We start from the raw sequence: 24,961 nt of genomic DNA on the forward strand, positions 1-24,961 counted from the left end.
CTTATGCAGAATGAGGTATTTTTGACTCGGTGCAGTGTACACAAGTCTGGTATGCTGCCCTGAGCAGTGGGGACATAGGATGTAGCACAGAGGAGGACAGGTATAGGAGGGTACAAGGTGGGGCACAGGCTGGCACTGGGGACCACTGCAGCTATAAGCAACTCACTGGTTGTGTGAATACATCCTGGAGCTGGCAAAACTGCATTCAGCAGTAACACACAGAATAAAAATAGTACCTAACGTATGTAAGGGGCACCACACATAGTAAATTGGGTGTAAGACGAGGCTGCAGACCAATGAAGGCAGAAGAAGGTCAGAAAGCATGTCAGAAAACATATAAAACCAACCCCAAGCAGATCCTACAGGGACGCAGAAAACCCATCAGCAGGACCACTGCATTGGTCCCATGAAGGGCTGGAGATGCTGACAGCTCACTCCAACACCTCCCTCCCCAGCATCACACCACCCCCTGGGTAAAACTGCTGGCCTTAGGACCCAAAGCAGCAGGGAAGTGAAAAAGGATAGAAACTGCATGTGCATAATAATTTAAGCTGCATTAGTAGTCTTTCTTTTTGTGCATCCAGCAGATCTAGACTGATGATGATTGGAGCTTTGAGACTGCTGTAACACTATCAGTTCTTGGCTTTACCTACACACGTGCTTCCTCTTTGCCTGTAAACAAGGTTTTGAGTACAACATCTCTCTGCAGCCCATGGCTTCCAGTGGACAGGAGGAGTCTGAAGGTTTAAGCATTGGCATGTCCATTAATCAAGAAGCCTTCTTGGTCCCTGACACGAGCATCACGCTCAGGGTTGTGTTATATGGGATGCCACACATCCCAGTGGGATAGCACATTTTCAGGCACGGCTGGGGCATGTGCAGTGGGGTGTATTATTATGGGGATCTGAGACACAGTGTCCAGCTGGGGAAGGTACCATACCAAGGTCCTCTGGCACGTGCAGGAATACAGTCCTGGAAACACCTCCGGGTCCTGTCCCTGCCTCAGATGCCAAGGGAGGTTCAAATGCTTTCTCTCCAAAGTCAGTAATGCCACCTCCAAACAGGTAGGGCTGGAGAGGGGGTTTGGGATGGTGAGCATCTTCCAGGTTGTCTGAGCTCACTGACTGGTGTATTGACGTGCCAGGCAAATATTCTTGTGCAAATTGAGTTCTGCTATTTCTGATAATTACATGTCTTTTCGTGGCATTATGCTTTGTCTAACGAAGGTTACATCCCTAACAGCCACACAGCAACACACCAGAGGTCAAACTGAGCTTCCAGCATCAACCAAACTGCACAAGTGATGTCAGCACCCGTGGAAATAACCAGGGAACCAACTCCTGGTTAGGTGTTAGCCAGGAACAGCAAAGGTACATACTGAAAAGGAAGTTTAAAGGTTAGGGAATAGGAAAGGACCAGAGCAGCAGATCTTTAAACCTCATCGTTTATAAACCTCTTATAGCTGTTTCCCTAAAGGCAGTGGTCAACCCCTGCCCTCCAGCGCTGCCCAGAGCTCAACTGGAAGCTAGCAAAGAAGAAATGAGGTTTGCCAAAAGGAATACCCACAGGTTTTAACTGGAGGACCTCAAATAAAGGGAAACCAAATCAGGCTGACTCACAGATCCTCAACGCATCTCCCCAGGGAGACAAAAGAGGCTTTCTGTTGTATAGGTAGTGATAACCCTAGATAAGGGTGTTGCTCACTATCATGGTGTGCACTTGTAGTGGAACATGAATAGGTACAAAATGAACACAATACAGCCTGAAAAACAGTTGCAGCATCAAGAAATATCTCTGCTCTCCATCTTTGACCTCTGTTCGTCCTCTGGTACTCAGGAAACACCTCAGGGATAAGAAAGCCTGAGAAAGCTGCTGCAAATACTTTCATTCTGGTCTTTACATGAGGGGGAAAAGCATCTTTTGTTTCTCCAAGTTAAAAAGAGACAATGCATCTCTTGTCACCAGCAAGACTTTCCCTGGGAAGAGCTAAGGCAGACTTTGGTGCCTTCCCAACTGTGGGGTATGGGAGGGTTTCAAAGGAGGAAATCAGGAGTAAGGGATGTGCCGTGCAGGGATACAGTGGGTAAAGAGTGGGGAAAACCCCTTTTCTTCTTATTCCCCCTCCCTCTTGAGTTTCCTTCCAAATCTGAGCACTTGTATCTTTCCACATGTGGGGACACGAGTGGTGTTTCCACAGCAGCAGCATCTCCTTGTGCTCCGCGGCCAGGCCAGCTCAGCTCAGCTCAGCTCAGGCAGACAGGCTGTGGCACACTTGTGCTGGCAAGTTCAAGCGTTGTGGACTGAAGCACTTTGGGAAGAAATGTCTGCCCTGCAAGATAAATGCTTCAAGAGGGGTGACCTTATTGATCTCTACAACTGCCTGACAGGAGGTTGTAGGGAGGTGGCCCTGCACCAGCTCCATTGCCCTTCTCTGGCCTCACTCCAGCACCTCCGTGTCTCCCTTGTAGTGAGGGGCGTATGTGTGTGTGTATGTGATCACACACACAGCCCTGCATAGAAATCATGTCTGTGCCTCACTTCTGCAGGAAAACCCAGCAGAGGGAGCCTCATCCTTTCATGTCACTGAAAGATGCAAGGGGACAACTCAGCTCTGGTGCCTTTCCAGCCAATCCAGCCACCCCTGGGAGACACATTCATCATTTAAAAGGTAAGGATGCAAAAGTTGCCCTTGGAGAGAATAAGGAGCTATGTCTGGGGATGAAAATGTTTCCTCCTGCTTTGGAGAGCTGAGAGAGGCTCAGCCAGGTCTCCTGGAACAGAATGCACCTGCCTTCCAGAGCTGGTGCCTAATCTGCCTTATTCCCAGGCTCCCCTCAGACAGGGCTTCCCACTGCCATGCAGGGCACAGCCAGGGTCTCCTACACTGGTGTGTGACCATATCTCTCCCCTGCACAGGAGGTACCAGCAGCCTGTGCCACTGCCATCACTGACGCCTGCTGACGCCTCATCCTGCCCCCATAGGCAGAGCCTGGGCTGGAGCTTGGTGAGCTGCAAGCAAAGGTGCCTTTTGGTGTCAATTTGTCCCTCTGGGGCCGCAGCCTGACCCCAGGAAGGGTTGTGAAGCCTCCCGTGCTGTGTGTCCCAGGAGCAGCAGTGGCTCCAGTGCGTGCACCCACCAGTGCAGGCACCAGAGGATGTCCTGCCGCAGGCTCTGTGCAGGTGCTGCAGCAGTCAATGCTGCTCCTCTTGTGCTCAGCACACTCAAACACCTCCCTGAGCAGGATGGGAGTGGGGTGAGTGTCCCAGTGTCACCCTCAGCCCCAGCTCCCACCGGGTGGCTGCTGACCCACTCTCCCTGCTGCGTCTCACAGCTCTACAGCAGGCTTAGGGCTGCTGGTGCTGCTTGTTCCTTGTGCTGGGCAGCCTGGCAGCTCCAGTTTGGAGAGGTCCGGGACTGACTAAGGAGGCCATAAGGCACCAGCAGGCACTTGGCAGAGCCAGTGGAAATGCAGTAAAGTTGTTCAGGGCTTTACTTCAGTGTTATCTGTGAGAGTGTCTTCAGGGTGCATGTTTTGGAAGGAAGGGTCAGGGACTGGAGCACCTCCCATATGAAGATAGGCTGAGAAAGTTGGGGCTCTTCAGCCTGGAGAAGAGAAGGCTGCGGGGAGACCTCATAGCAGCCTTCCAGTATCTGAAGGGGGCCTATAGGGATGCTGGGGATGGACTCTTCATTAGGGACTGTAGTGATAGGACAAGGGGTAATGGGTTAAAACTGAAACAGGGGAAGTTTAGATTGGATATAAGGAGGAAATTCTTTACTGTTAGGGTGGTGAGGCACTGGAATGGGTTGCCCAAGGAGGTTGTGAATGCTCCATCCCTGGCAGTGTTCAAGGCCAGGCTGGACGAGGCCTTGGGTGACATGGTTTAGTGTGAGGTGTCCCTGCCCACGGCAGGGGGGTTGGAACTGGATGATCTTAAGATCCTTTCCAACCCTAACTATTCTGTGATTCTATAAGGGTGATACAGACTTGACAGTGTTAGGCTTGATGTTAAAGGTCTCTTCCAACCTAAATTATTCCATGAGTCTATGATCAGTTCTCTTGGGTATTTCTGTCTGTGGGTGGGTGGGTGCAAGGGTGAAGGTGCCTCCCAAGGATAAATGTTCATGTGAACATCGTGCCCTTTGCAGTTGCTGGCTGTTGGCAGCCTTGGGCCATCCTCCATAGGCATCTTCACCAAGAATCCCTGGAGCAGAGGAGGAGGAGCACTGCTTCCTCTCTCCCTGCCACAGGGACTGCAGAGCAGGGGCAGGAGGCGGGATGGGAGCACGTCATGGGCACAGGGGGGTAATTGCAAACCTCTTCCACTGACGTTCATAGAGGTGCTCAAAGTGAAAGAACACACTGCTTCTTCAGAAAACATACCTGGTAGTTTCCGTTCCTTCGACTGTCACTGAGAGGCTGAAATCATTGGTTTGGGGTTTCACACATCTTCAATGTAACACTTATCTCACAAAGGAAAAGGCACTTTATGACTGTGCACTGCTCCAGTGAAGCCCTTGCCTACGACTTGCTAAGGTAAATGCTGTCCCCACATACGGGTGAAGGTATGCCCGCTTCTTAGAAGCTGTGATACAGAGACATCACTTTGGCACTTTTTCAGACCCAGTGCTGGATTATGGAGGGGAACTTGGCATACCTGCTGGGCTCTGAGGACACGTCGGTGAGTCTCTCCCTGCTGGGCTGCTGTCCTGCAAGCTGAGGCTGGTAGCACATGTGAGGGGTCCAGTTTTGCCCATGGGAATACACAGTGCTGGTAGGGATGATGGGGGTTTGGAAGAAATCAGTGTGCTGGCTTTAAGGGCAGGGGTAATGCTAGAAGGACATCCTGGCTGGGAGATGTGCCGTCACCTATCTTTACCTGTTGGGTGCCACAGGGATGCTGTGGTTGCTGTTGGGTGGGCTGCAAGGGGCCAGGGAGCACAGAAGGGGCACGCTGCTGATGCTGGTGCATCCTGGCAGCTGCTGGGAGAGCAAAGCCACTGGTTTTGAAAGGCAAACCTGTTGGTAGAGGAAAGTCTTGGTGGGCAGGAGCTGCTGGCAGCAGCAGTTTGTGCTGGCACAGGCCGAGGGAAAAGCTCCTGATGGGGAGGAGGGAGGAAGGGGCAGAAAGCCCTGTCTGCTCTTTGGGAAGTTATCCTTCAGATCAGACCTGCCACTTCTGATCCCACCTGGCATGGAGCAACATGCCATATGCAGCACTCACTGGTGACCTGTATGTGCTGGTGCCTTTATAGCTTAAAGCCTGCTGGAACTGTGCAGGAACTGATCCCATGAAATGCTATTTCTGGCACTCAGCTAACTGGAAACACAGCCTTTAAATGAGCATCAGTTCCTCTCTGAGCCCTACTCCCTTCCTCCTTTCTAAAGGAAACATGGAACAGGACCCTGAAACCTATGTTAGGGGCTCTCAGCCCCCTGGCCATGCCCATTTGTTTTCTGGTTTGGAGATGCACCCTGTCTCTGGTGCTGGTACCCCATCGGGACTGAGGCATGGGGTTGGGCACCCCACACAGAGCTGGTAGGGAATACTGGTAACCTCTGGTTTACCACCACAGCTGCCAGAGGACCTTGCAGGGGAGGACTGATCACTCACGTTTATTCCTTGTTTGCATCATAGAATCATAGAACAGTTAGGGTTGGAAAGGACCTTAAGATCCTCCAACACAGCTGAGGCACAGTCCTCATGGAGAGGGACTTTTTGTAAGAGCAGGTAGTGACAGGACAAGGGGGAATGGCTTTAAATTGAATGAGGGGAGATTGAGATGAGCTCTTAGGCAGAAGCTCTTCCCTGTGAGGGTGCTGAGGCGCTGGCACAGGGTGCCCAGAGAAGCTGTGGCTGCCCCATCCCTGGCAGTGTTCAAGGCCAGGCTGGACACAGGGGCTTGGAGCAACCTGGTCTGGTGTGAGGTGTCGCTGCCCATGGCAGGGGGTTGGAACTGGATGAGCTTTGAGTTCCCTTCCAACCCAAACCAGTCTATGATTCTCTGCAGCCTGTTGTGAGCTGGCTTGTGCCTAGTATGTATACTAAGAGTGTAATTTGGTATTTGAGCCTCATGAACTTCACTATTCTTGGACAGGTGGGTTACATGGCCCCAACATCTAACTCCTCTGCAGCCTACGAATACAACTTCTACTACCCAGAACTGGACATCCACTGTGATCTTGACAATATCCCAGCATTTTCATCTGCCTTTTTTCCGGTGCTGTACTCCCTCCTGTTTGTGACTGGCCTCGTGGGAAATGCTTTGGTCCTTTGGATCCTAACAGTGTTCAAGAAAGTCAGGGCCATGACTGATGTGTATCTGCTGAACCTCGCCATCTCCGACCTCCTCTTTGTTTTCTCCCTGCCCTTCTTGGTTCAGTACTCCATCACAACTCAGTGGACTTTTGGTAATGCAATGTGTAAAATCATCAGCTCAGCTTACTTCATTGCCTTCTACAGCAGTGCCTTCTTCATTACCATCATGAGCGTCGACAGGTACTTGGCCATTGTCCAGTCTGTCTACGCTCTACGGGTTCGGACAACTGCTCATGGGGCTATCACCAGCCTGGTCCTTTGGGCAGTTGCCATTTTAGCATCAGCACCAGACATGATATTTTTCCAGGAGACAACTTACAATAACCAGACTAAGTGCCTGCCTCACTATCCTGACAGCAGCAATGGCTGGAGGACTTTCAGTAACTTTGAAGTCAATGTCCTGGGGTGGCTGATCCCTGTTGGTGTGCTCATCTTCTGCTACCACAGCATCTTGAAAAACCTGCAGAAGTGCCATACTCAGAACAAGTACAGAGCAATTAAACTGGTTTTTACTGTTGTCATCGTGTTCATCCTCTTCTGGACCCCCATCAACATTGTGCTTTTCATGGACTCTCTAAAGAACATGCACATCATCGATGACTGCCAGACAAGCCAAAGGTTAGACCTAGCCATGGAGCTGGCTGAGGCGCTCTCCTTTGTACACTGCTGCCTCAATCCAGTCATCTACGCCTTTGTGGGTGAGAAGTTCAAGAAGCACCTCCATGAAGCCTTCAGGAAATACACCCGTTTTCTGCTGTTCTGCAAAGACCACAGTGGGCACAGGCTGGACAAGCACTCGTCTCTGCATGCAGCATCTTCACAGTCATCTTCTGTTGGTGCTGTCTTGTAGAGCTACAGGTGAAAACTTTCATCCTGAACAGATGACCTGAAGCTGAGACATTCTCCCAGCAGGGCATCCACAGAGAACTGAGCAACCTTTTAGAGTAGAAAAAGTGGAAGCAGCTGCTTCAGCTTGCTTTTTAACATGGTTGCCTTTGGGGTTCTTAATTTTTAGTGTCTTTCTTTAGCATCTTCCTCCCGTTTCCCTGGCATGTCCTGCCCTGCCTGCACTGTGAAAGGGAGGATGGAATTACCAGCAGACCTCTGCGCTCTCTGAGCAGCACGGAGAGGTGCCTTAGAAGCATTTTCTCCTCTACCTCAGATTCAGTACTGAAAGAAACTGGTTATGTTTCCAAACTCAGGACACTTGGCTGCTCCTTCCTTCATCCCATCAGAGTGGACTGGCTTTGTAAGCAGGGTCAAGGCTCACAGCAGGAGCCCAAACCCACTCTTTGGGGAGAAAAAGTCAATGTTTCGGGTATCATGCCAGGGCCTTGCTTTGTTGACAGCTCTGAATGAGGCTTCCAGCCAAGAAAGAGCTTAGTAGGTGAGTAATTAGATAGGCAACAAAGAGAAATGCTATATGCATGTGTTTTGTTGTAATCAATGTGGAGGAGTATCTAGGTATGATCCTGGCTCTCCATCTACTACCAAGGCCTGCAGCTCCGGGGCTGGAAGGGTTTGGAAGTTGTAGCTCAGAAATTACACTGTGGTTGTCAAGGATAAAACCTTACGAGAATGAATGAGTGTCCTAAGGATGAGTAGAGAAATAGTTACCATGAAGAAAAATGATGAAGAGTTGAAAAATACTGAGTGTGAACTGAGAGAGCAGTAAGAGTGATATGGCAAAGCTTCCTGTGGTCCTGCTTGCTGGTAAGCCACAGGCTAAGGTGGTTCCTGCTTTCAGCAGAGCCCTGATCTGCTTGCTAAGGGGCTGGTTGTTGTGTGGATGCCCAAAACAGGATGGAGAGAGATACAAACTGGGGTAACACACCCAGCATCCTGTAACATGGAGGTGTCTAAACCAGACAGCACTGGCTGGCTTGAGTAGCCAAAGGCTCCAGAGATGCCTAATCCCAGATTTCTGGCTAGAGGAAACTCACATTTTGCCATGGGGGAACTTTCTGAACACTTCAAACAACTGATGTGCCAGTATAGTTGCTGCTCTTGAGTGTATGACTGGAGTTACTGCTCCAATTTGGTAACTGTGAGTGACTGGTTTCATAGAATCATAGAATGGTTAAGAGTGGAAAGGACCTTAAGATCATTGAGAGATTTATATTTGAACAGTTACCTATACATATAGATGTACATAGACAAACATATACACACCTGTGTCTATATACACAAATACGTACACGTACATAGACATGCATATTATATATATATGTATTTTTTATATATATATAAATATTGATAGATAAATGCAATGGTGTTCTGAAGCTTTTACTCTTGCTCTATTTCTTCCTACAAGGTATCACTATATTTGAAGTTTTGTAATAAAGATACTGCATGCAATGCAACTGCACTATACTTGCACCTGAGAAACCTATTTCATCATTAATTCTTTCAGCTTGTCTGTTTTCTTCTGTCCTGGGCAGTGCTACCAAACTGACAATCTCTCCAGCTGCCTCTTCTCTCCCTTCCTCTTTCTCCTCCCCTAGGAAAAAGAAGCAGAGAATAGATTATCTTTTCTTCTACACATTTAATTTCATGTCAGTGGAACATTTCCTGCCCTTACAATGTTTCCACACATTGGGCTGACCTCCTTGAGGAGAGCAGAACAAAACACAATTCTAACCACAGAGAAAGGCTCTAGTCCCAGCAGCAGGATCACATCCAGGAGCAGCAGTCCAGCTCCTGCCTTCCAGTGCGTGCCAGATCCCCCTTGGGCAAACAAGGGGGTTTGTATGTTGCAACCCCTCAGGTGTTGAGAAGGGGATTCACAGAAATTCAGGACAAAGCCAAAGGGTGGTGGACAGCACCAGCTATCTCCCCTTCAGATTCACACTATGAGCACTCTAGATCACACCTCGCTCAGCTGAAGCACAAGAGATAGAAACAATTTCTGCAGCCCTGCAGCCAACCCTTCTGTGAGCACTTTGAGGTATGTGCTGGAGCCTATTTGCCCAAACTGCCAAGAGGACAGCCTTTCACTGGTGCTGCTGACTGTATCTATTAGTGGATATGTCCCTCTTTTCAGAGGTTTCACTGCTCTTGGAGTGAGGCTGTTATCCAGGGCTTCCCCACAAGGGTTGTGAACCTGTAGTGTGAGTGTAGCATAAATGTGCAGCTGTCTTTGCAAAGCCTTTCACTTCCCTAGCTCTCACTGGAGTCTAAAGGGCACCTTCCCCCCGCTGCTGCCCCAGCACTGGTTGCAAACCCTTCCAGTGGGGAGGCAGGAGATGCTTTCTGCAGCCCACAGGATTTCCTGCCAGAGGCAGCTACCTTCCTCCATCGCAGCAGCACCACCAGGAGCACTGAGCTGGACCTGACATCAGCTTCTCCTCACAGCCCAGCTGCTTTGAGCTGCTGCTGCCTTCCTGTGCAAAGGATGTAGGTGAAACCCACATCCAGAGGCTGCACAGGACCTGCCCTGTGTTGCTGTGGGTAGCCAGCATCTTTAAGACCTCAGAGCTCCTCTCCTTCCTGAAGGGACAAGCCTGGAAGCAATTTGGTGCCTTGTTAGTGTCTGTGAGGGCACTGAGAGCATAGGAGAGCAGGAGGCATGTTCCTGCATTTGTGCAAGCCTAAGGGTAGTGCCAAATTTTAGGGTCATCCCAAGAGCTGGGAGCACAAGAAAAACTCAGCTGCTGAGGCTAGACCATCATGGAATCACACACTGGTTTGGGTTGGAAAGGATCTTAAGATCACCTGGTTCCATCCCCCCTGCCATGGACTGCATGTCTGTTCACCCGCATGCATAAAAAGCACCCACCACAGTTGTTATATTGGTCCTGCTTATATCTGCTACTTAGCTTTATACCCTGAGCTTGCTTTTCCTTTTTGCTGAGATGATGCAGGGTAAAAAGGATTCAGGATGATGCTGGCACATTAAATAGTCTTGCTTTGGCTTCACCATGTCATCTTAAAATAGAGACAAGAGTAATTGTTAGCCACATTCAAGCTTCAATCTAGAATACATAGTTGTTTTCTTTTGATTTATTGGTGTTATTCACAACAGAGTGTACCTTCTACAGAGGGTCTCTGTTAGAAAGACAGAGTTTTTGATGCCACCTATAATGCTCTGTATGTTTAGTTGGACAGGCCTTGACAGGCTGGAGCATTGCAGTGGCATCAGTGGGGCTCACTTTGCACAACTGTCACTTGTTGCACTGTGAAAACCTGTGCAGCACTTGTAGAGAGCAAAAGGGTATGTTTAAGGACCACCCTATTGAACTACACCAACTAAAAGTGGGATATATGAGGAAGTGCTCGCTAGACCCCTTGGGAAGTAGCGTGAAGTGGGACCTGGTGGATTCTTCCACATCTTTCAGCTCTGCACTGCAGAACTTCCACTTTAGCAGTGTCTGGATCCAAAATGGCATGAAACTTGTTCATACCTGGCTTTTTCTGGCATTATGCTGAAGCCTCCTTCCCAAGGCAACATAGAGACAACACTACTTAAATCCTTGGCAGAATCTCTAGCTTTCAAGTCACTTGTTCAAAGCCACTGCATGATGAGGATGGGAGCTTCTGACTTGATCCTTTCCAGAACAGTCCTTCCAGCCAGCAGCACAACTCCGTTTCTGCTGTGGTAACATCCAGCTACACCTGCAGGTCAGAACAAGCCAAAGGTTTAAGAAAGGAGTAAAAGAAATGTTAACAAAGGGTATTTGTGTCCTGCACCTCTCTTGGCTGAAAGAAGCTCCTAAACAGGAACAGACCTGCATTATCATGCACAAAAATCCCCCCCTGCCCCAGTAATTGTAGCGTAATCCTGTTTTATTTTCAGCCTCTTGAAAACACTGATTATATACCATTATATACCAGTTAGGAAGCACCATCGAGATTATTAACTGTCCCAAGACAGGATCCAGAAAGAGTCACAACAGAAAATAATACAAACCAAAACCCCCATAACTTTAAGTATTCTGTCTAGATGTAAAAACCAGTTTAGGAAATTAAAAGAGAATTAGATCTTTAGTCTGAATATGTCAATTTTAACTGTAACACGTGGGCTGGCATGCATTTTGGGTTAATAGTTGTACCTCAAAGGCAGCAAGTAATGTTGAGCAAAGCAAAGCTCCTGCTGTAGTACACCAGCTTTGATGCACATGTGTGCTGCTGCACATCTGTGTGCTTCTGCATCGGTCTGCATTCCTGTTGACTTGGCTGAAGTGCCCAAATGCACAGAGCCAGGTCACAGAAATCCCCTCCTGAGAATAGCAGCAGCGTCATTTGGGGTACCACAGCCTCTGCTGATGAGTGCATCTGCTGGGGCCTCGTCCTGACCCAACACTGCTCCCATCCTGTGGCTGGTCAGGACTATCCGTGTGGGTCCAATGTGCTTTCCATAAGTCAGTGAAGCAGCATCAGTGCTTAATTTCAGGGAGCAAAACTCTTCCAGGTTCACAGCAAGCCAAGAACCTGGAGGCTGCTGGTACTGTCAGGGTTTCATGCTGGAAGAGCTAATTTGTGGGATTTGCACTGTTTGCTACTGTGACAGTCCCTGCTTTGCTTTGGAAAACAACAGAAGTGCCCACTGTATCTCCAGCCAAAGACATACAGGGAGAAGATCCAGCCACACCACACTCAGCTCCACACAAAGCCTCACCTCCAAACAGAAACATTTCAAACACATCACTTGGGTCTGTCAGCCTTATTAGAGTCCTTAAGACCCCTCCTTTAAACAATCATTTCGATGTGTTTTTACTGTGCCTTCAAAGCAAATGGAAACTGCCATGGTTAAAGTCAGAATTAGTCCTGAGAATAAAGCATATCCTTCAGTGCTCAGGCACCTAACCAGTCCCACCCCGCACAGCAGAAACAAGCCAAAGGACACCAGCCAAAGGAGCTTTTCCAAACCTACAGATATCTCCCTGCCAGTTTCCCCGTCAATGATAACATCTTGGGTTTGTGCAGCAAGATCTGATAGCAAGGGCGCTCCAGGGGTGGCTTCTATGAGAAGATGCCAGAAGCTGCCCACATGTTGGAAGCAACCAGTTCCAGCTGACTCCAAGATAGACCCATCAGTGGCCACTGTAGCACCTCTGTGCTAACATGTTCAGAAAGGGCAAAATCCACCGTGCAACAGCAGCTAGGAGAGAGGAATGAGTAACTAGGACAGCGAGACAGCCCTTGCAAACACCATGGTCAGTGCAGGAGGCAGGAGGTGCAGAGCAGAGATCCTCATGCAGCCCATGGTACAGACCATGCTGCAACAGGCTGTCACCCACTGGTGGTGGCCCAATGTGAGCTAGGGAAAGCAGCACCAGGAGGGATGGCGTTGGGCTAATCCTCTTCTCCATGCGTTAACAGCAGTCAGTTAATGAAGCATAACAGTCGCTGCCTGGAGGAGGGAACTGCAGAATGAGAGAGGAGCCTGCAGAAGGCAAGAGGGGGTCCCTCATGGAGAGCTTTTGCTGGCCTGTGTGGTATTTTCTCAGAGAAGTCTATCCTCTCTTTAAGTGGTCTGTGCTTGTGGCTATTGCTGTGCTCAGGACTTGGTTTCTAACAACAGCCCACGGCAGTTGGAATGTGTCAGGATGCGCTGGCCTGCACTCGGCCGGGGCACAGCAAGCTGGTTCCTAGAAAAGCAGCTCCTGGAAACCACTGTGCGCTCCTCCCAGCCTCCTTCTGCTCCTCTGATAAGGAACAGAGCTCAGGCCCGTGGGCTGAGGGCTGATGCCAGTCTACAAGCGCCTCACTGCCGTGAAGGTCCCTTCCAACCCTATTCCATGACCTGGTGACTCGATGCTCTGGAAGCTCACCCCTCTGCTGCAGGCCCAGGAGGTGGAAGACCAAGTGCACACCCTGGGGGTAAGGCAGCGCCAGGGATGAGATCGGCTTTATGAACTGGGATCTCCACAGCAAGGCGGCTGGGAGGGGCCGCTGAGGGAAGACATGGAGGCCACACCATTATCAACCACCCCATTCCCGCTGCCTGCGCCTCACAGAGCCCGCTGGGACGCAAGTGCTGGATATCTGAACTGCCAAAGAACGTGACAACAGCTAAAGATGCGACAAGAACCGGGCCCAGTGGTGTGGGGAGGCCAATGGCTGCGGTGCCCCTTCACACGCCCGGCCGCAGGCCACCAACGCCTCAGGCGGCACCGGCCTGTGAGGGGGGGGGGGGGTGCAGGCCGCGAAGGGTTAAGGTCAGGCGCATGCGCTTCCCGCCCCCCGGGTTGGCTGCTCTGATTGGCCAGCGGCGGTGTTGCGTCATTGCGTCCCGGCGCGCTCAATGGCTGCGGGGCGGTGCTGGGATGCCGCGGCGAGAGGCTGAGGTAGGGGTGGAGGTGTCGGTAAGGGGCCGGTGCCCCCGGGCTCCCCTCAGCGAGAGGGTGTGAGGGGAGCGGGCCTTGTGGGGTCAGTGTGGGACCGTGCACCGCGGCCCTGCGGCCGGAAAGGGGTTTCATCCGAGTCCGACTGTCCGCGGTTGAAGGCGGCCGTGAGTGTGCTCCTCGGAAAGCACCGTGCGGCAAGCCCCCGTTCTGCCGTTCGTCATTAGCCAAGCAGCGTTGTGTGGTGGATATCAGTCTTTAAGCGGGCCTGTAAGAAAGATAGGGAGAGGTTTTAGCAGGGCTTGTTGTGACAGGGCGAGGGGTGATGGTTTTAACCTAAAAACAGGGAGATTCAGGGTGGATGTGAGGAAGGAATTCTGTACAGTGAGGGTGGTAAAACACTGGCACAGGTTGCCCAGAGAGGCGGTGGATGAACCATCCCTGGAGACATCCCAGGCCAGGCTGGATGTGGTTCTGGGCAACCTGATCTGGTTGAGGCTGTCCCTGCTCATTGCAGGGGTTGGACTGGATGAGCTTTGAGGGTCCCTTCCAACCCAAACCATTCTTAAACAGGGGAGATTTAGGTTGGATGTAAGGAGGAAGTTCTTCCAGTGAGGGTGCTGAGGCGCTGGCACAGGGTGCCCAGAGAAGCTGTGGCTGCCCCATCCCTGGCAGTGTTCAAGGCCAGGTTGGACACAGGGGCTTGGAGCAACCTGGTCTGGTGTGAGGCATTTGTGTCCATGGCAGGGGGTTGGAATTGGATGATCTTAATGTCCTTCCCAACACAAACCATTCTGTGATTCTCTGTGGGGTTTGAAGTGCCAGGAGGTGGCAGTGAGTGTGGATGGGACAGGTTTAGGGTGAGGACAGCTTTAAGGGAGAGCCCCAGTAGTGTCTGTGCCACTGTGGCCTTGGTGTTCACTGGGAAGGGTTGGAGGCACTGCCAGCAGAGTGGCGAACAGAGCTGGATGGGATTAGGGCTGAGACACAGGGAACTCTCTGGTGGTGGGAAGGGGGCACCCATTTCCTTTGATATAGCAAATGGTTACCAAATGGTGGCTGAGAGATTGCTGCTATTGCTGTTCTTGAGGCTGTAGATGGAGATCTGATTGAAGGTCTAAAGAATCCTGTATGTGGAGATCCTGAAACACCAGTCAAAGATCACTTGATCCCCACTCCGCAGGCCCCCAGCATTGCTTTCCTACTGGCTAATCCTCCCGTTGCACCTCAGCCCAAAGAAAAGGTTGGTCAGATGAAGAAATACTTACAGTGAGTTGTGTTCTGAGAGATGTAGTGGTACTTAAAATAGTTTTGAACTTGACAGTTAAGTATGAAACAGGTGAAAAGCAGCAGGGCCAGGGCAGTGATTGTCCTCCTGCACTGCACACTGGTGAGGCTGCACCTCAAATCCTGTGTTCAGTTTTGGGCCCCTCACTACAAGAAGTTGTACTACTACACTACATTGAGGGGCTGGAGCAGGGCCAGAGAAGGGCAATGGAGCTGGTGCAGGGCCTGGAGCACAAGTGTGATGGGGAACGGCTGAGGGACCTGGGGGGTTCAGTCTGGAGAAGAGAAGGCTCAGGGGGGACCTGATGGCTCCCTACAAGTGCCTGACAGGAGGTTGGAGTGAGGTGGGGTCGGTCTCTGCTCCCAAGGAACAAGGGACAGGACAAGAGGAAACGGCCTCAAGCTGCACCAGGGCAGGTTTAGATGGAGCTGAGGAACAATTCCTTCCCCAAAGGGTGCTCAGGCATTGGAACAGGCTGCCCAGGGCAGGGCTGCAGTCACCGTCCCTGCAAGTGTTCACACAGCGTGGAGACGAGGCCTCAGTGCCATGGGTTAGTGGTGGCCTTGGAGTGCTGGGGAATGGTTGGACTGGATGAGCTTAAAGGGCTTTTCCAACCTGGTTCATTCTGTAATTTTTGTGACATTCAGAAAGCTTTCCAACCACCGAATTGCAAGGACATTATGGAACAATCTCCCAGGAAAAGCAGAGGGACCAAACACCACAAATAAAATTTAGGCTCTGAAAAAGTTTGCTGTGCCATGTCCTTAGCATCTGGGGTTAGCTCATCTTCCTTTCCTTTAACATGCATAATACCAGCTGCTCTATTTCTTCTGGTGCCATTCTTAATTAAATGGTCCTTTTCTTCCTCTTCCAGATGCATCCAGTTTTAAAGGCCTTTGTTTGTGGCTCCATCAGTGGGACTTGCTCCACTCTCCTCTTCCAACCCCTGGACCTGCTGAAAACTCGCCTGCAAACTCTGCAGCCTGCTGTGAATGGGTAAGAAAGCGGGGATGTGTAAGTTTGGGGGCTGTGGGGTGCTCCACCATAGGTTTCCACCTCGTTTGCTGTCTGGGGCTTGGAGTTCATAGGGCTTTAACTTGGATACTGAGCCTTTCTGAAATAGGAGCTATATTTTTATAACATAAAGGATGGATAATTTGCTCCAGAAGAGAGAAAATGGGTGCTCTTGTGAGCATTTTATAACATGAGGTTACATTTAATAACATGTAACCTCAATGTTTGTCTTATTCTCACTGGAGAGACCAGCATTTGCTGGAATGGTTGCCTGAAAAATCCTGTACTGTTGCCACATAACATTTCCAGGTGTGCAGCTACTCCCATTTGCTTGGTGTAGTCAACTATGAGTACATCTGCTGCTGCTAACAAAGGGAGTGAGCAACTAAAAGTGCTAATGAGAGAGACATGTATTACAAATAGTGGGAGAGCAGACAAGGAGGGAGAAGCCCTGGAAAGAATACAAAGAAAAGCAGGCTGAATTGAGAAAGAGCACCTCAGAGGTGCTGGGGTAACGCACAGAGGTATGAGTGAAAGGGAGTGGCTGTGGAGTACATCTGCCACAGTGCAGAAGCAGGTCACCTCTGCAGTCCTTGTCTTCCTTTCAGGTCCAGCCGTGCTGGGATGGTAACGCTGCTCTTCAGGGTTGTTCGTACTGAGAGTCTTCTGGGGCTCTGGAAAGGAGTCTCTCCAGTAAGTGGCTGTTTTAACTCTGACTTTTAAAAATAAGTAGGTAAATAAACCTGTTGCTTCATAGAATCATAGAATGGTTTGGGTTGGAAAGGACCTCAGGATCATCCAGTTCCAAGCCCCTGCCACAGGCAGGGACACCTCACACTAGACGGTGTGGCCCAAAGCTCTGTTCAGCCTTGCCTTGAACACTGCCAGGGATGGGGCAGCCACAGCTTCTCTGGGCACCCTGTGCCAGCGCCTCAGCACCCTCACAGGGAAGAGCTTCTGCCTTAGATCTAACCTGAACTTCCCCTGTTTCAGTTTGAACCCATCACCCTCTTTTATTACTGACTATGGCTGCCTGGATTTATATAGCCAGCTCTTGCACAATTATGAGTGAAACCATGTGTGTTAGATTAAATCCTATTTTAAGCAATTAATGTTGTGAATTCAGTTGATTTGGTCATGGTGATCCCTGTGGTTTTGGAGTCCCCAGCAGCTGAACACTTTTGATACATTTGCAAATGTGGGGTGGCGACTGCACCAACTTAATTTTTTGTTTTGGAATATTTTGTTCCTAGAAAACTGAATCAATTGGCTTTCATTGCCATACATCATAGAATCCCAGACTGGTTTGGGTTGGAAAGGACCTTAAGATCATCCAGTTCCAACCCGGTGCCATGGGTAAATGATTTGTACTTTGTCTTCTTTCCTCAGCATGTTCGCTTCAGTGATTTTTCATTTTCTACCAAGCTTCCTGTCAAGTTTAACAGTCTTTACAGTGTTCTGTAGTACATTTTGTCTTATGTATGCTTTTTCTTTCTCTACCTGCTTCTGTTTCCTCTGAAGTCCTTTGCAAGATGTATTCCTGGGGTTGGGATTTACTTCAGCACCTTGTACATGATGAAGCAACAGTTTCTAGTGGACCGGTCCCCCACAGCCCTGGAGTCTGTCCTTCTGGGTGTCACTGCACGTGCAGTTTCTGGGGTTTGCATGTTGCCAGTCACTGTAGTGAAGACCCGATATGAGGTGAGTATGAGTTTGTCACACACCTTCCTTGCAATGAGACAGAAATTCCTCTGTCTGGAGAAGGTGCTTGCCTCTTGGCTATAGCCAAGGATGTAGTCCTGATTTCATCTGTGCTATCCCATTTTGCAGGAAATGCCATGCACTGATATTTGGCAAAAGTTGTTAAGATGAAACAGAATTCACCCTGAGATTTTTAAGTTCCATTTGTATAGAATGTTTGTTTAGCATTTTTCATGTTTCACCTTCCTGAAGGGTTGTTTTAGAGGTAGGTGAAACCCACTTTTTGCTTTGGGCTGTTCTCTGTGCTGCTATCTTGGGCATCACATTGGGTGCATACTCCAGGGTTTTTTGGCTGCTATGGTTTCAGGCTGTGTGTAGGGCTCCTTGGCCTGTGTGAGTGACTGACTACTGTCTACCCTTGCAGAGTGGAAAATTTGGCTATGGGAGTGTATATGGAGCTCTGAAGAATATCTATCAGACGGAAGGGGTTCGTGGCATGTTCAGCGGGCTCACCGCGACGCTGCTGCGGGATGCTCCCTTCTCAGGCATCTACCTGATGTTCTACACACAGACCAAAAACCTCACACCTCAGGGTAAGGTGGAACACTGGAGGCTGCAATGGAAAACGTTTATCTTCTCACCATCTTGCCCTGCAGTTGCCTGCTTGCATGCTCTGCTTGTTGCCCTCTACCTCAGTGGTTAAAATTAGGCTCTTGTAGGGCTTTAGGTGGGACATTCATGTTTTGGAGAACTCTAGACCTATAACTGAGAAATAGAAATTCGCCCTAAATTGATTTATTGTCTTTATGCAGACTGGTGCATCAGGTGGGTTAGTGAACAGTTGAAAGGGAGGATGTCTTGAGTGCTTTCTGCTGCTGGTTATCTTGTATACTGATCAGCTTTGACTAAACCAGAGCTGCTGTGATGTTAGAACTGGCTGGAGCAGCACCTGTACAGTCTTTTCTTTTCTGAGTAACTGAAATTCAGTTCCCCAGCAAGTGAGGCTTTTTCATAGTGCTAACTTTACACTTGTAGCCACTTTTTCCCTTGAAAGGCTTCTCTACCCTGTGTGGATTTTAATTCCCTTAGACTCTGACGCTGATTTAATCATTTGGTAGCTTTTTGTCACACAGCGTGAGAGTTCCTGGCCTGTTTCGTGTCTGAGTGCATTCCCTTTGCTCTGTTGCAGACGAGCTGGATCCAGTGCTCATGCCCTTGCTGAATTTTGGCTGTGGGATCTTTGCGGGAATCTTGGCCTCGCTGGCAACGCAGCCTGCTGATGTCATCAAAACACACATGCAGCTATCCCCACAGAAGTACCGCAGGACAAGCCAGGCCATTGTCTTCATCTACAAGGTGAGGTGAAGCCCTTCTCATGGGCCACTCAGCCGCACTTGTGATCTCCTTTTGCAAGGCACAGCTATTGTAAGAAAGCTGTTGCCTTTTAAAGGAGGTGAGCAAATGTGACTGATGTGCTCTTGCAGTCAGGCTAATCACTGTCAGCTTAAGGAGCTGAAGTGGGTCATGCTGTGGGAGATTGAGGCTGAATCTCTTGTTTATGTGCAGGCTCAGAATACTTGAGCACAAAGGTGGGCATATTCCAGTAAGCATCTCTCCACACAGACCTGCTTCATGTTTTCAGGCTGGTGAATGATTTCACTTCAGTTCTGTCTGCTACGTATTGATTCTTATGCTGGTAGTGATGGAAAGCACCTAGCTTATTTCATTGTAACTTCATTTCAGCTTAGCTTAGTATGTATGCTTGAAGCAGCTCTGCTTGGTTTATCAGTGTAGGCACATCTGTAGTTACGACACTGGGGCAAAGGGTTTCTTCATTGTGAAGTGCTGGTTTCATATACAAGCCAGGAACAAAACAATTCTTTGCCCTTTGGACACTAGAAGAGATCAATATTCAGGAATGGGATGGAGATGGAGTCAAAGCCTGTCTTTCCCTTCCTGCCCTCAGAAGGGCAAGGCTTTGGGAGGTTTCCTTTGCTTCCATATTGAACTCTACTCCTTAACAGAAATCTGTTTATTTCTGCATGTATTTTTTTGTGCATGCTACATTTTTCTCTCATCAGAATGCTTTTTGACTTCAGTACTCGCAGATCTCAGTTTCTATCAGAGCAGGTGACTTTTGGAAATAGGAAGCTGTAAACCAAAGGCAAAGCATTTTCCTGAAGTGTCTTGAAACTGTTACACCCTCAGCTCCTCTTTGTTGGGCTTGAGTGTGGCTTTCCCCATCCATTGTCTTCATCCTGGCATTTCCTTCTTCACTCGCTGCTCTTCCTGCTTTCTTGGGTAGGCCCTGCAGTTGTACAGCGCTACAGATTCTTCCTCACCATTCAATGCTACTTAAACCATTCTGGGTCTGAGCTGAAATCTGTCCTGTGCTGTTCTGTGTAATACACAACGAGAAATGAAAACACTAGAGGCAGGTTATGATGGATTGCCATGTGTTTCTCTCCCATTGTAGGACTTTGGGCTGGCAGGCTTTTTCCGAGGCGGTGTGCCCCGTGCCCTCAGACGCACTCTCATGGCAGCAATGGCATGGACGGTGTATGAACAGATGATGGAAAAAATGGGCTTGAAATCTTGACTGTCTTGCACAAGAAGTGACCAGCTTCACTCCTGCTGCTGCTTGCTGTGATCAACTGGCACTAGGAACTTCCCAGTTCCACAGAGGAATAAGCTTTGCTCAGCCAGGAGGGAGAAAGTCCTTCTGATAAAGGGGATTAGGCCTTTTGGCAACTAGAGGAAAGGAAGGATTGGATCTTTGTGTCACTAGATCAGTCCATTCCAGAAGGACTGCGCTTGCAGACTGCCATGGGCAATGGCAGGGTTTCTACAGCCTGGTGACTATGCTAAAAAGCTCCTTTTAAAAATAGCTGTGTTCACCACCTTTATTCAGTGAGACATTGCTGAGCCAAAAGCATTTGAGGAGAGAGCAGTGGTTGAAGAACCTGCCAGCCTGACCCTTGCTGGTCTGACCAGTAAGACCACAATGACAACTGTGTGATGTAGATCCTCCTTCCTGCTATGGTTGTTCTGTAGATCCTGCTTCCTCGGATGCTTTGTTCTCACAGGGGAGCGTTGCAGACCATGGTGGGAGACTGGATGTCTCTTACTGTGTATATCACAGGAGTGGGTGGAAAAGAAACGAAGTGCTGAAGGAAAGCCAGGAACATGGCTTCTGTCATCACTTTGTGCTGTGCATGGTAGCAGAGAAGGTAACTGGTACCTCCTTGCTGTGTCATGTGTTATCATGTAATTGAGCATCTTAACACTCTTGAAATGTGCTTCTGCCTCTACAGCAGTGTTTGCACAGGAATTAAGAAGCATAAGGCACTTTAAAATTGATTGCTACCAAAGTTGTACTTGTTCCCTGAGAAACGTTTTTCCTGCTGGTCTCACAGTATCAGGAATGCTCAAGTATTACATTTTTTACCCAGTTGTACTAGAGATTTATTTGCTTCCTACTATTCATTTGTTAATCCCTGATCAACACCCTAGGTGTGAGCTGGTCCTTAGGTGTAGCTTTTAGGGTCATAGCTCATAATGCATAAACGTATAATGCAAGTAGATATAGATACTGACACTTTAGATTTCCCTTAAAATCTGCTGCTGGTTGCATGTGGAATATGTTTGGGTTTGGAAAGAAAAGGCTGGTCTTTTCTGTTGGAAGAAGTTTGAAACATGAGTGTTTGGTAGGGAACTTGAATTCTCTTTGCCGTTTCCTGGCTTATCATTTTCTCTTAGGAGGAAGTCCACAGTTCAGAATTCCTGAGTTTAAGCTTAGCTAAATACATTTCTTTTCATCCACTGTGCCTTCTTCCTCATTCCTACTGTGTTAAGGCAGACCTCGGAGCATGTGCTGTCCAAACTTGGGTACAGCCTGCTCCCCTCTTCACTTGTGCCTCTGCTGGCTGGCTGGGTTGGAATTGTTGCAGCTCTGTTGGCATTGCCAAGCTGGGCATGGAAGTGTGCATCTTCTTCTGTAGTGTGCCTTGCAGAAAACACAGCTTTGGCTTTTCTTAAATATCTAGGGATATTACAAATCACTTTAGAAACAGAGCAGATATCTCTATAAACATAAAGACATGGCACTGTAGCTGTACAAACAACCAGTACCTGTTTGTAGTTCAGAGTGGAATTTGCACAATCACTGCCTGCCCTGGCAGCCTGCTGAGCACAAGGGTAGAGGGGATGTGGGTTGTAAAAGAAGTTCTTTACCAGGCTCCTACGTCAAGAAGGTTGGATGACTGACATGACAGTGTGAGTGAAGTGTACAGTGGCGGGCTGGAGGCTTGGAAAGTGCTGCCTGTTTTCAGCCTCAGCCCATCTGTGAGGGGGCAGTGGTGCTCCACAGTGCAGGAGTCTCCAAGAATGGTGGTGAAGGGTCCTGTGTGTGCATATCTGCATGTTAATAGAGCACTGCATGGGATCATTCCCTGTTGTGACTGACAAGCTGTCAGGTTCCCTCTGCTGCTTCTCACTGTCAGGCAGGTGGGCACGTAATTGGCCAAGTCCTAAGTATGAAGAACTGTTCCTTTCTTCTGCTTCCCTTCCTACCCTTAGTGACTTGAACTTGTGCGAGCACATGAGACAGGGGTAACTGCACACCCTGCTGGTAGTTATCCTGAGCCAGGTGGTAAATCTTGGTGTCCTCATCAGAAACCTGAAATGCAGGAACACTTCAGTGGCTTTTATGCCCTGTACTCCTGCCTGGTCCAGTTACGAAGGAAGAACTAGAGAGTTTATTCCCATGTGCCAGTGTTTTTAAGTCCACTGATGTTACTTTTTTAGGTCTAAAGCAGTGTTAGCTTTTGTTTTGGGAAAGTTCTTCCATTCCTTTTACTTTGTGGAGAATGAGGAGGCTCTTTGTTGTTGTGGCAGTGAAAAGTGCAGGCTTTTTGACTTGTGAATTAGCCTGGGCTCCTTTGAGTTAAGAAATAGAGCATCTAAACAGCACCAACCTTTGCAAATCCAAAACCTTCTGCACATGTGAGCTGGGGAGAGTGAGTTTTGTGGTGTGAGTTTTATTTATTACTTCTTTTGTCAGGTCTCTCATACATGGGGGAAGGGAAAGGCTGAAGTTCTGTTTCACTGTCTCCTAAAAGCTGTATCACATAGGCAGGCACAAGACTTTCTCAGCTCTGATCCTTAGCATCCTTCACCCTTTTGCCCTCTTCAAAACCATATTGTTTCTGAAGTGATTATATGATTTATTGTGTTTCTTAATAGCTATAGCAAGTCAAGAAAGACCAATGTGTGGACTTGAAGTTTAGAGAGATTACCCCTTATAATCAACAACAAATGGCCACTGTACAGCCTAAATGCAAAGTAAATCAACTAAAAGGTCCAGATACAGGTGTTTAATCACATACCTGCATCATGACAGCAATTCAGCACTGATGATCCTATCAGATAATCACTTCCAAAGCCATCTTAGCTTGATGCCAGGGCAGGTGGTGTGATCCCTTCTGTATGTGGCAGGATGCAGTCAGATTCCTCTCAGAATGACCTCAGGTACGTATTAGTGAACATGCATTGGCTTTGCTTGCCCTGTGCAGCTGTGGTGTAAGAACACAGCTGGTTAATGTATTGAGGCAGTCAGTATTTGAATTGTAAGGTCACGAGAGAAATAGTCTGGTTATTTATGTTTTAGAAACTTCACATTTCCATTCTTCCTATGTGAGTGTTCCCCCCGCACTGTTTAAACAGAACTGGAGCTTTGGAACATGGCATAGGTTTGAGTATTGTGAGTGTTCATGTGTCTATATAAAATACTTATGTGAGAAGGTGTATTATATATTTCTATTAAAAACTGGTTGCCAAAATGAACCATGTCATCTCTGCAGCGTTTCATTAAAAACCCCAACCCTCAATCAACCCACAAGGGGTGGGATGGAATAGAGCCTCCCAAGAGAAAAGGAAGTCTCCCAAGAGAGCAGAACTATTGGATGAGTTCAGAGCACATACATGCCAACGCATACTCTCTTTTTCTGTGAGTTATAATATACACTGGCTCTGCTAGTGCAACCTAAATCAGCTTTACTTAAATGGAAAGAACACATAACAATGGGGAATCTTGTCTTTTTCACAGCTTCCTCTGCCTGCCTGCTGTGTGTAAAGGCTGATGGAAACAGAAGCCCCATACTAGCTGGTGAAATACCCACCTTTGGGACAGTGGGGTTTGAGCACTCTGAGGGGAGACTGTTTTTAATCTCCTGCCAACCAGGTCTTTGCTACTCAGGCAGTCTGATCTCAGCAGGGGACAGGACATTGTGCCTGGGGCATAATCCTCTGCTGCAAGGTGATGCTGGACTGCTGGGCTCTCCTGTTGCTGCCACAGTGTGGTCCTGGGATTCATTAGCAGGTTGTGCTAAGCAGAGCACTGCTGTTGATATTGAGATGTACATCTGTAACCCCTTCTCTTTTCAGATACTGCCTAAGTGATACATTCTTATATGGAGTTACCTGTGTGTAACAGTCCTACCAGCCAGTCCCAGTGTGCAGCCTTGGGCCAGCTGGACCTGAATTGCTTGTGCAGGTACTTGATCCTATGCTATGCTGGTGATAGTGCCCATTCCTCCACGCAGGGCTCCCCAGAGCTCTCCTGCTGCCTTAGAGAACCACCTCCAGTGTAGAAGACATTGCTGCTTGTGCTGCTGAGAGCTGCCCTAGCTATGAGAAGAGATAGCAGACAAGCTCTTTAATCCTCTTGGGTAGTAGAGGGTGGGAAAGAGGAATAAAAACCCAGTTTAAAGGCACTGTCCTTGTAATAAAACACTGAAATAAGGATCCTCTTTACATATAAAAACCAGGCCAAAGCTTTGCTTGCTTTCTGAATGTATTATGTGCCATAATCACTGACACCACAACTGCACAGAAATAATTCCTTATCTCACACACTTCTACAGACTCAGTGTGGAGCTCCTGAATCCCTTCTGGCATTGCTTCTGGGCTCAAAGTGCTGAGCTGATTTTCCACTTTGCACTGTCTTCATTTCCAATTCGATCACTATAAAATGCTTTGGGAGATTTTAGCATCGTACATTAAGGATTTTTACTAAAAATGACAAAAAAAACCCAGCAAGAGGTTAAATGAGACCTCCACAACTTCTGTATCAGGTGTTTGGCAATTCTAGCTTTGTAGAATAAGAAGTGAATAGTGACAGGAGGGACGTGGTCTAAAACACATGATCCATTAGATACATTTCCATCTGAATAACATGTCCCTTAGTGAGAGAGGTTTATTTTAAAGTATCTCAGCACACAGTTACAAAATAACCCAAACTTTCAGGTTGCTTAAGAAAATAATGTGAAATACTTTAGTGTCAAGCTTTAGC

At 48.5% G+C, this 24,961-nt stretch overlaps 2 protein-coding genes across 3 annotated transcripts in view; both read left to right on the forward strand.

The window, feature by feature from the left end:
- The window catches only part of LOC133223914 (C-C chemokine receptor type 8-like), a 28,649-nt gene extending 20,711 nt beyond the window's left edge, over window positions 1-7,938 (forward strand). Inside the window, exons 3-4 of the mRNA XM_061375052.1 lie at window positions 4,624-4,683; window positions 6,101-7,938. Coding sequence (XP_061231036.1) covers window positions 4,624-4,683; window positions 6,101-7,171 — 1,131 coding nt within the window. The 3' untranslated portion in view covers window positions 7,172-7,938. The remainder of the gene's footprint in view (window positions 1-4,623; window positions 4,684-6,100) is intronic.
- A 4,969-nt stretch (window positions 7,939-12,907) lies between these two features.
- On the forward strand, window positions 12,908-21,334 carry SLC25A38 (solute carrier family 25 member 38). 2 transcript variants are annotated; one of them, XM_061375058.1, is made up of 7 exons: window positions 12,908-13,143; window positions 15,770-15,891; window positions 16,518-16,602; window positions 17,431-17,610; window positions 18,035-18,203; window positions 18,800-18,966; window positions 20,087-21,334. In XM_061375058.1, the coding sequence occupies exons 1-7, from the start codon at window positions 13,078-13,080 to the stop codon at window positions 20,207-20,209; spliced, it is 912 nt and encodes a 303-aa protein (XP_061231042.1). In that variant the 5' UTR covers window positions 12,908-13,077; the 3' UTR covers window positions 20,210-21,334. The 2 variants fall into 2 exon arrangements, with proteins under 2 accessions (XP_061231042.1, XP_061231041.1); XM_061375057.1 differs by lacking the exon at window positions 12,908-13,143 and adding an exon at window positions 13,454-13,610.
- Window positions 21,335-24,961: the final 3,627 nt, after the last annotated feature.

This window comes from Neopsephotus bourkii, unplaced genomic scaffold (genome assembly GCF_033783945.1).
Source record: "Neopsephotus bourkii isolate Nb327-2 ecotype Australia unplaced genomic scaffold, CSIRO-AGI_Nbou_v1 NB_1655, whole genome shotgun sequence".
Lineage (NCBI taxonomy): Eukaryota > Metazoa > Chordata > Aves > Psittaciformes > Psittacidae > Neopsephotus > Neopsephotus bourkii.

Bases quoted from the DNA above. Each gene is read 5' to 3' on its own strand.
- SLC25A38 (XM_061375057.1), top strand. From the start codon at position 13,491: ATGCGCTTCCCGCCCCCCGGGTTGGCTGCTCTGATTGGCCAGCGGCGG. The intron at 16,603-17,430 runs GTAAGTGGCTGT...TTTCCTCTGAAG, and splicing joins TCTGGAAAGGAGTCTCTCCA to TCCTTTGCAAGATGTATTCC. The intron at 18,204-18,799 runs GTAAGGTGGAAC...GCTCTGTTGCAG, and splicing joins CAAAAACCTCACACCTCAGG to ACGAGCTGGATCCAGTGCTC.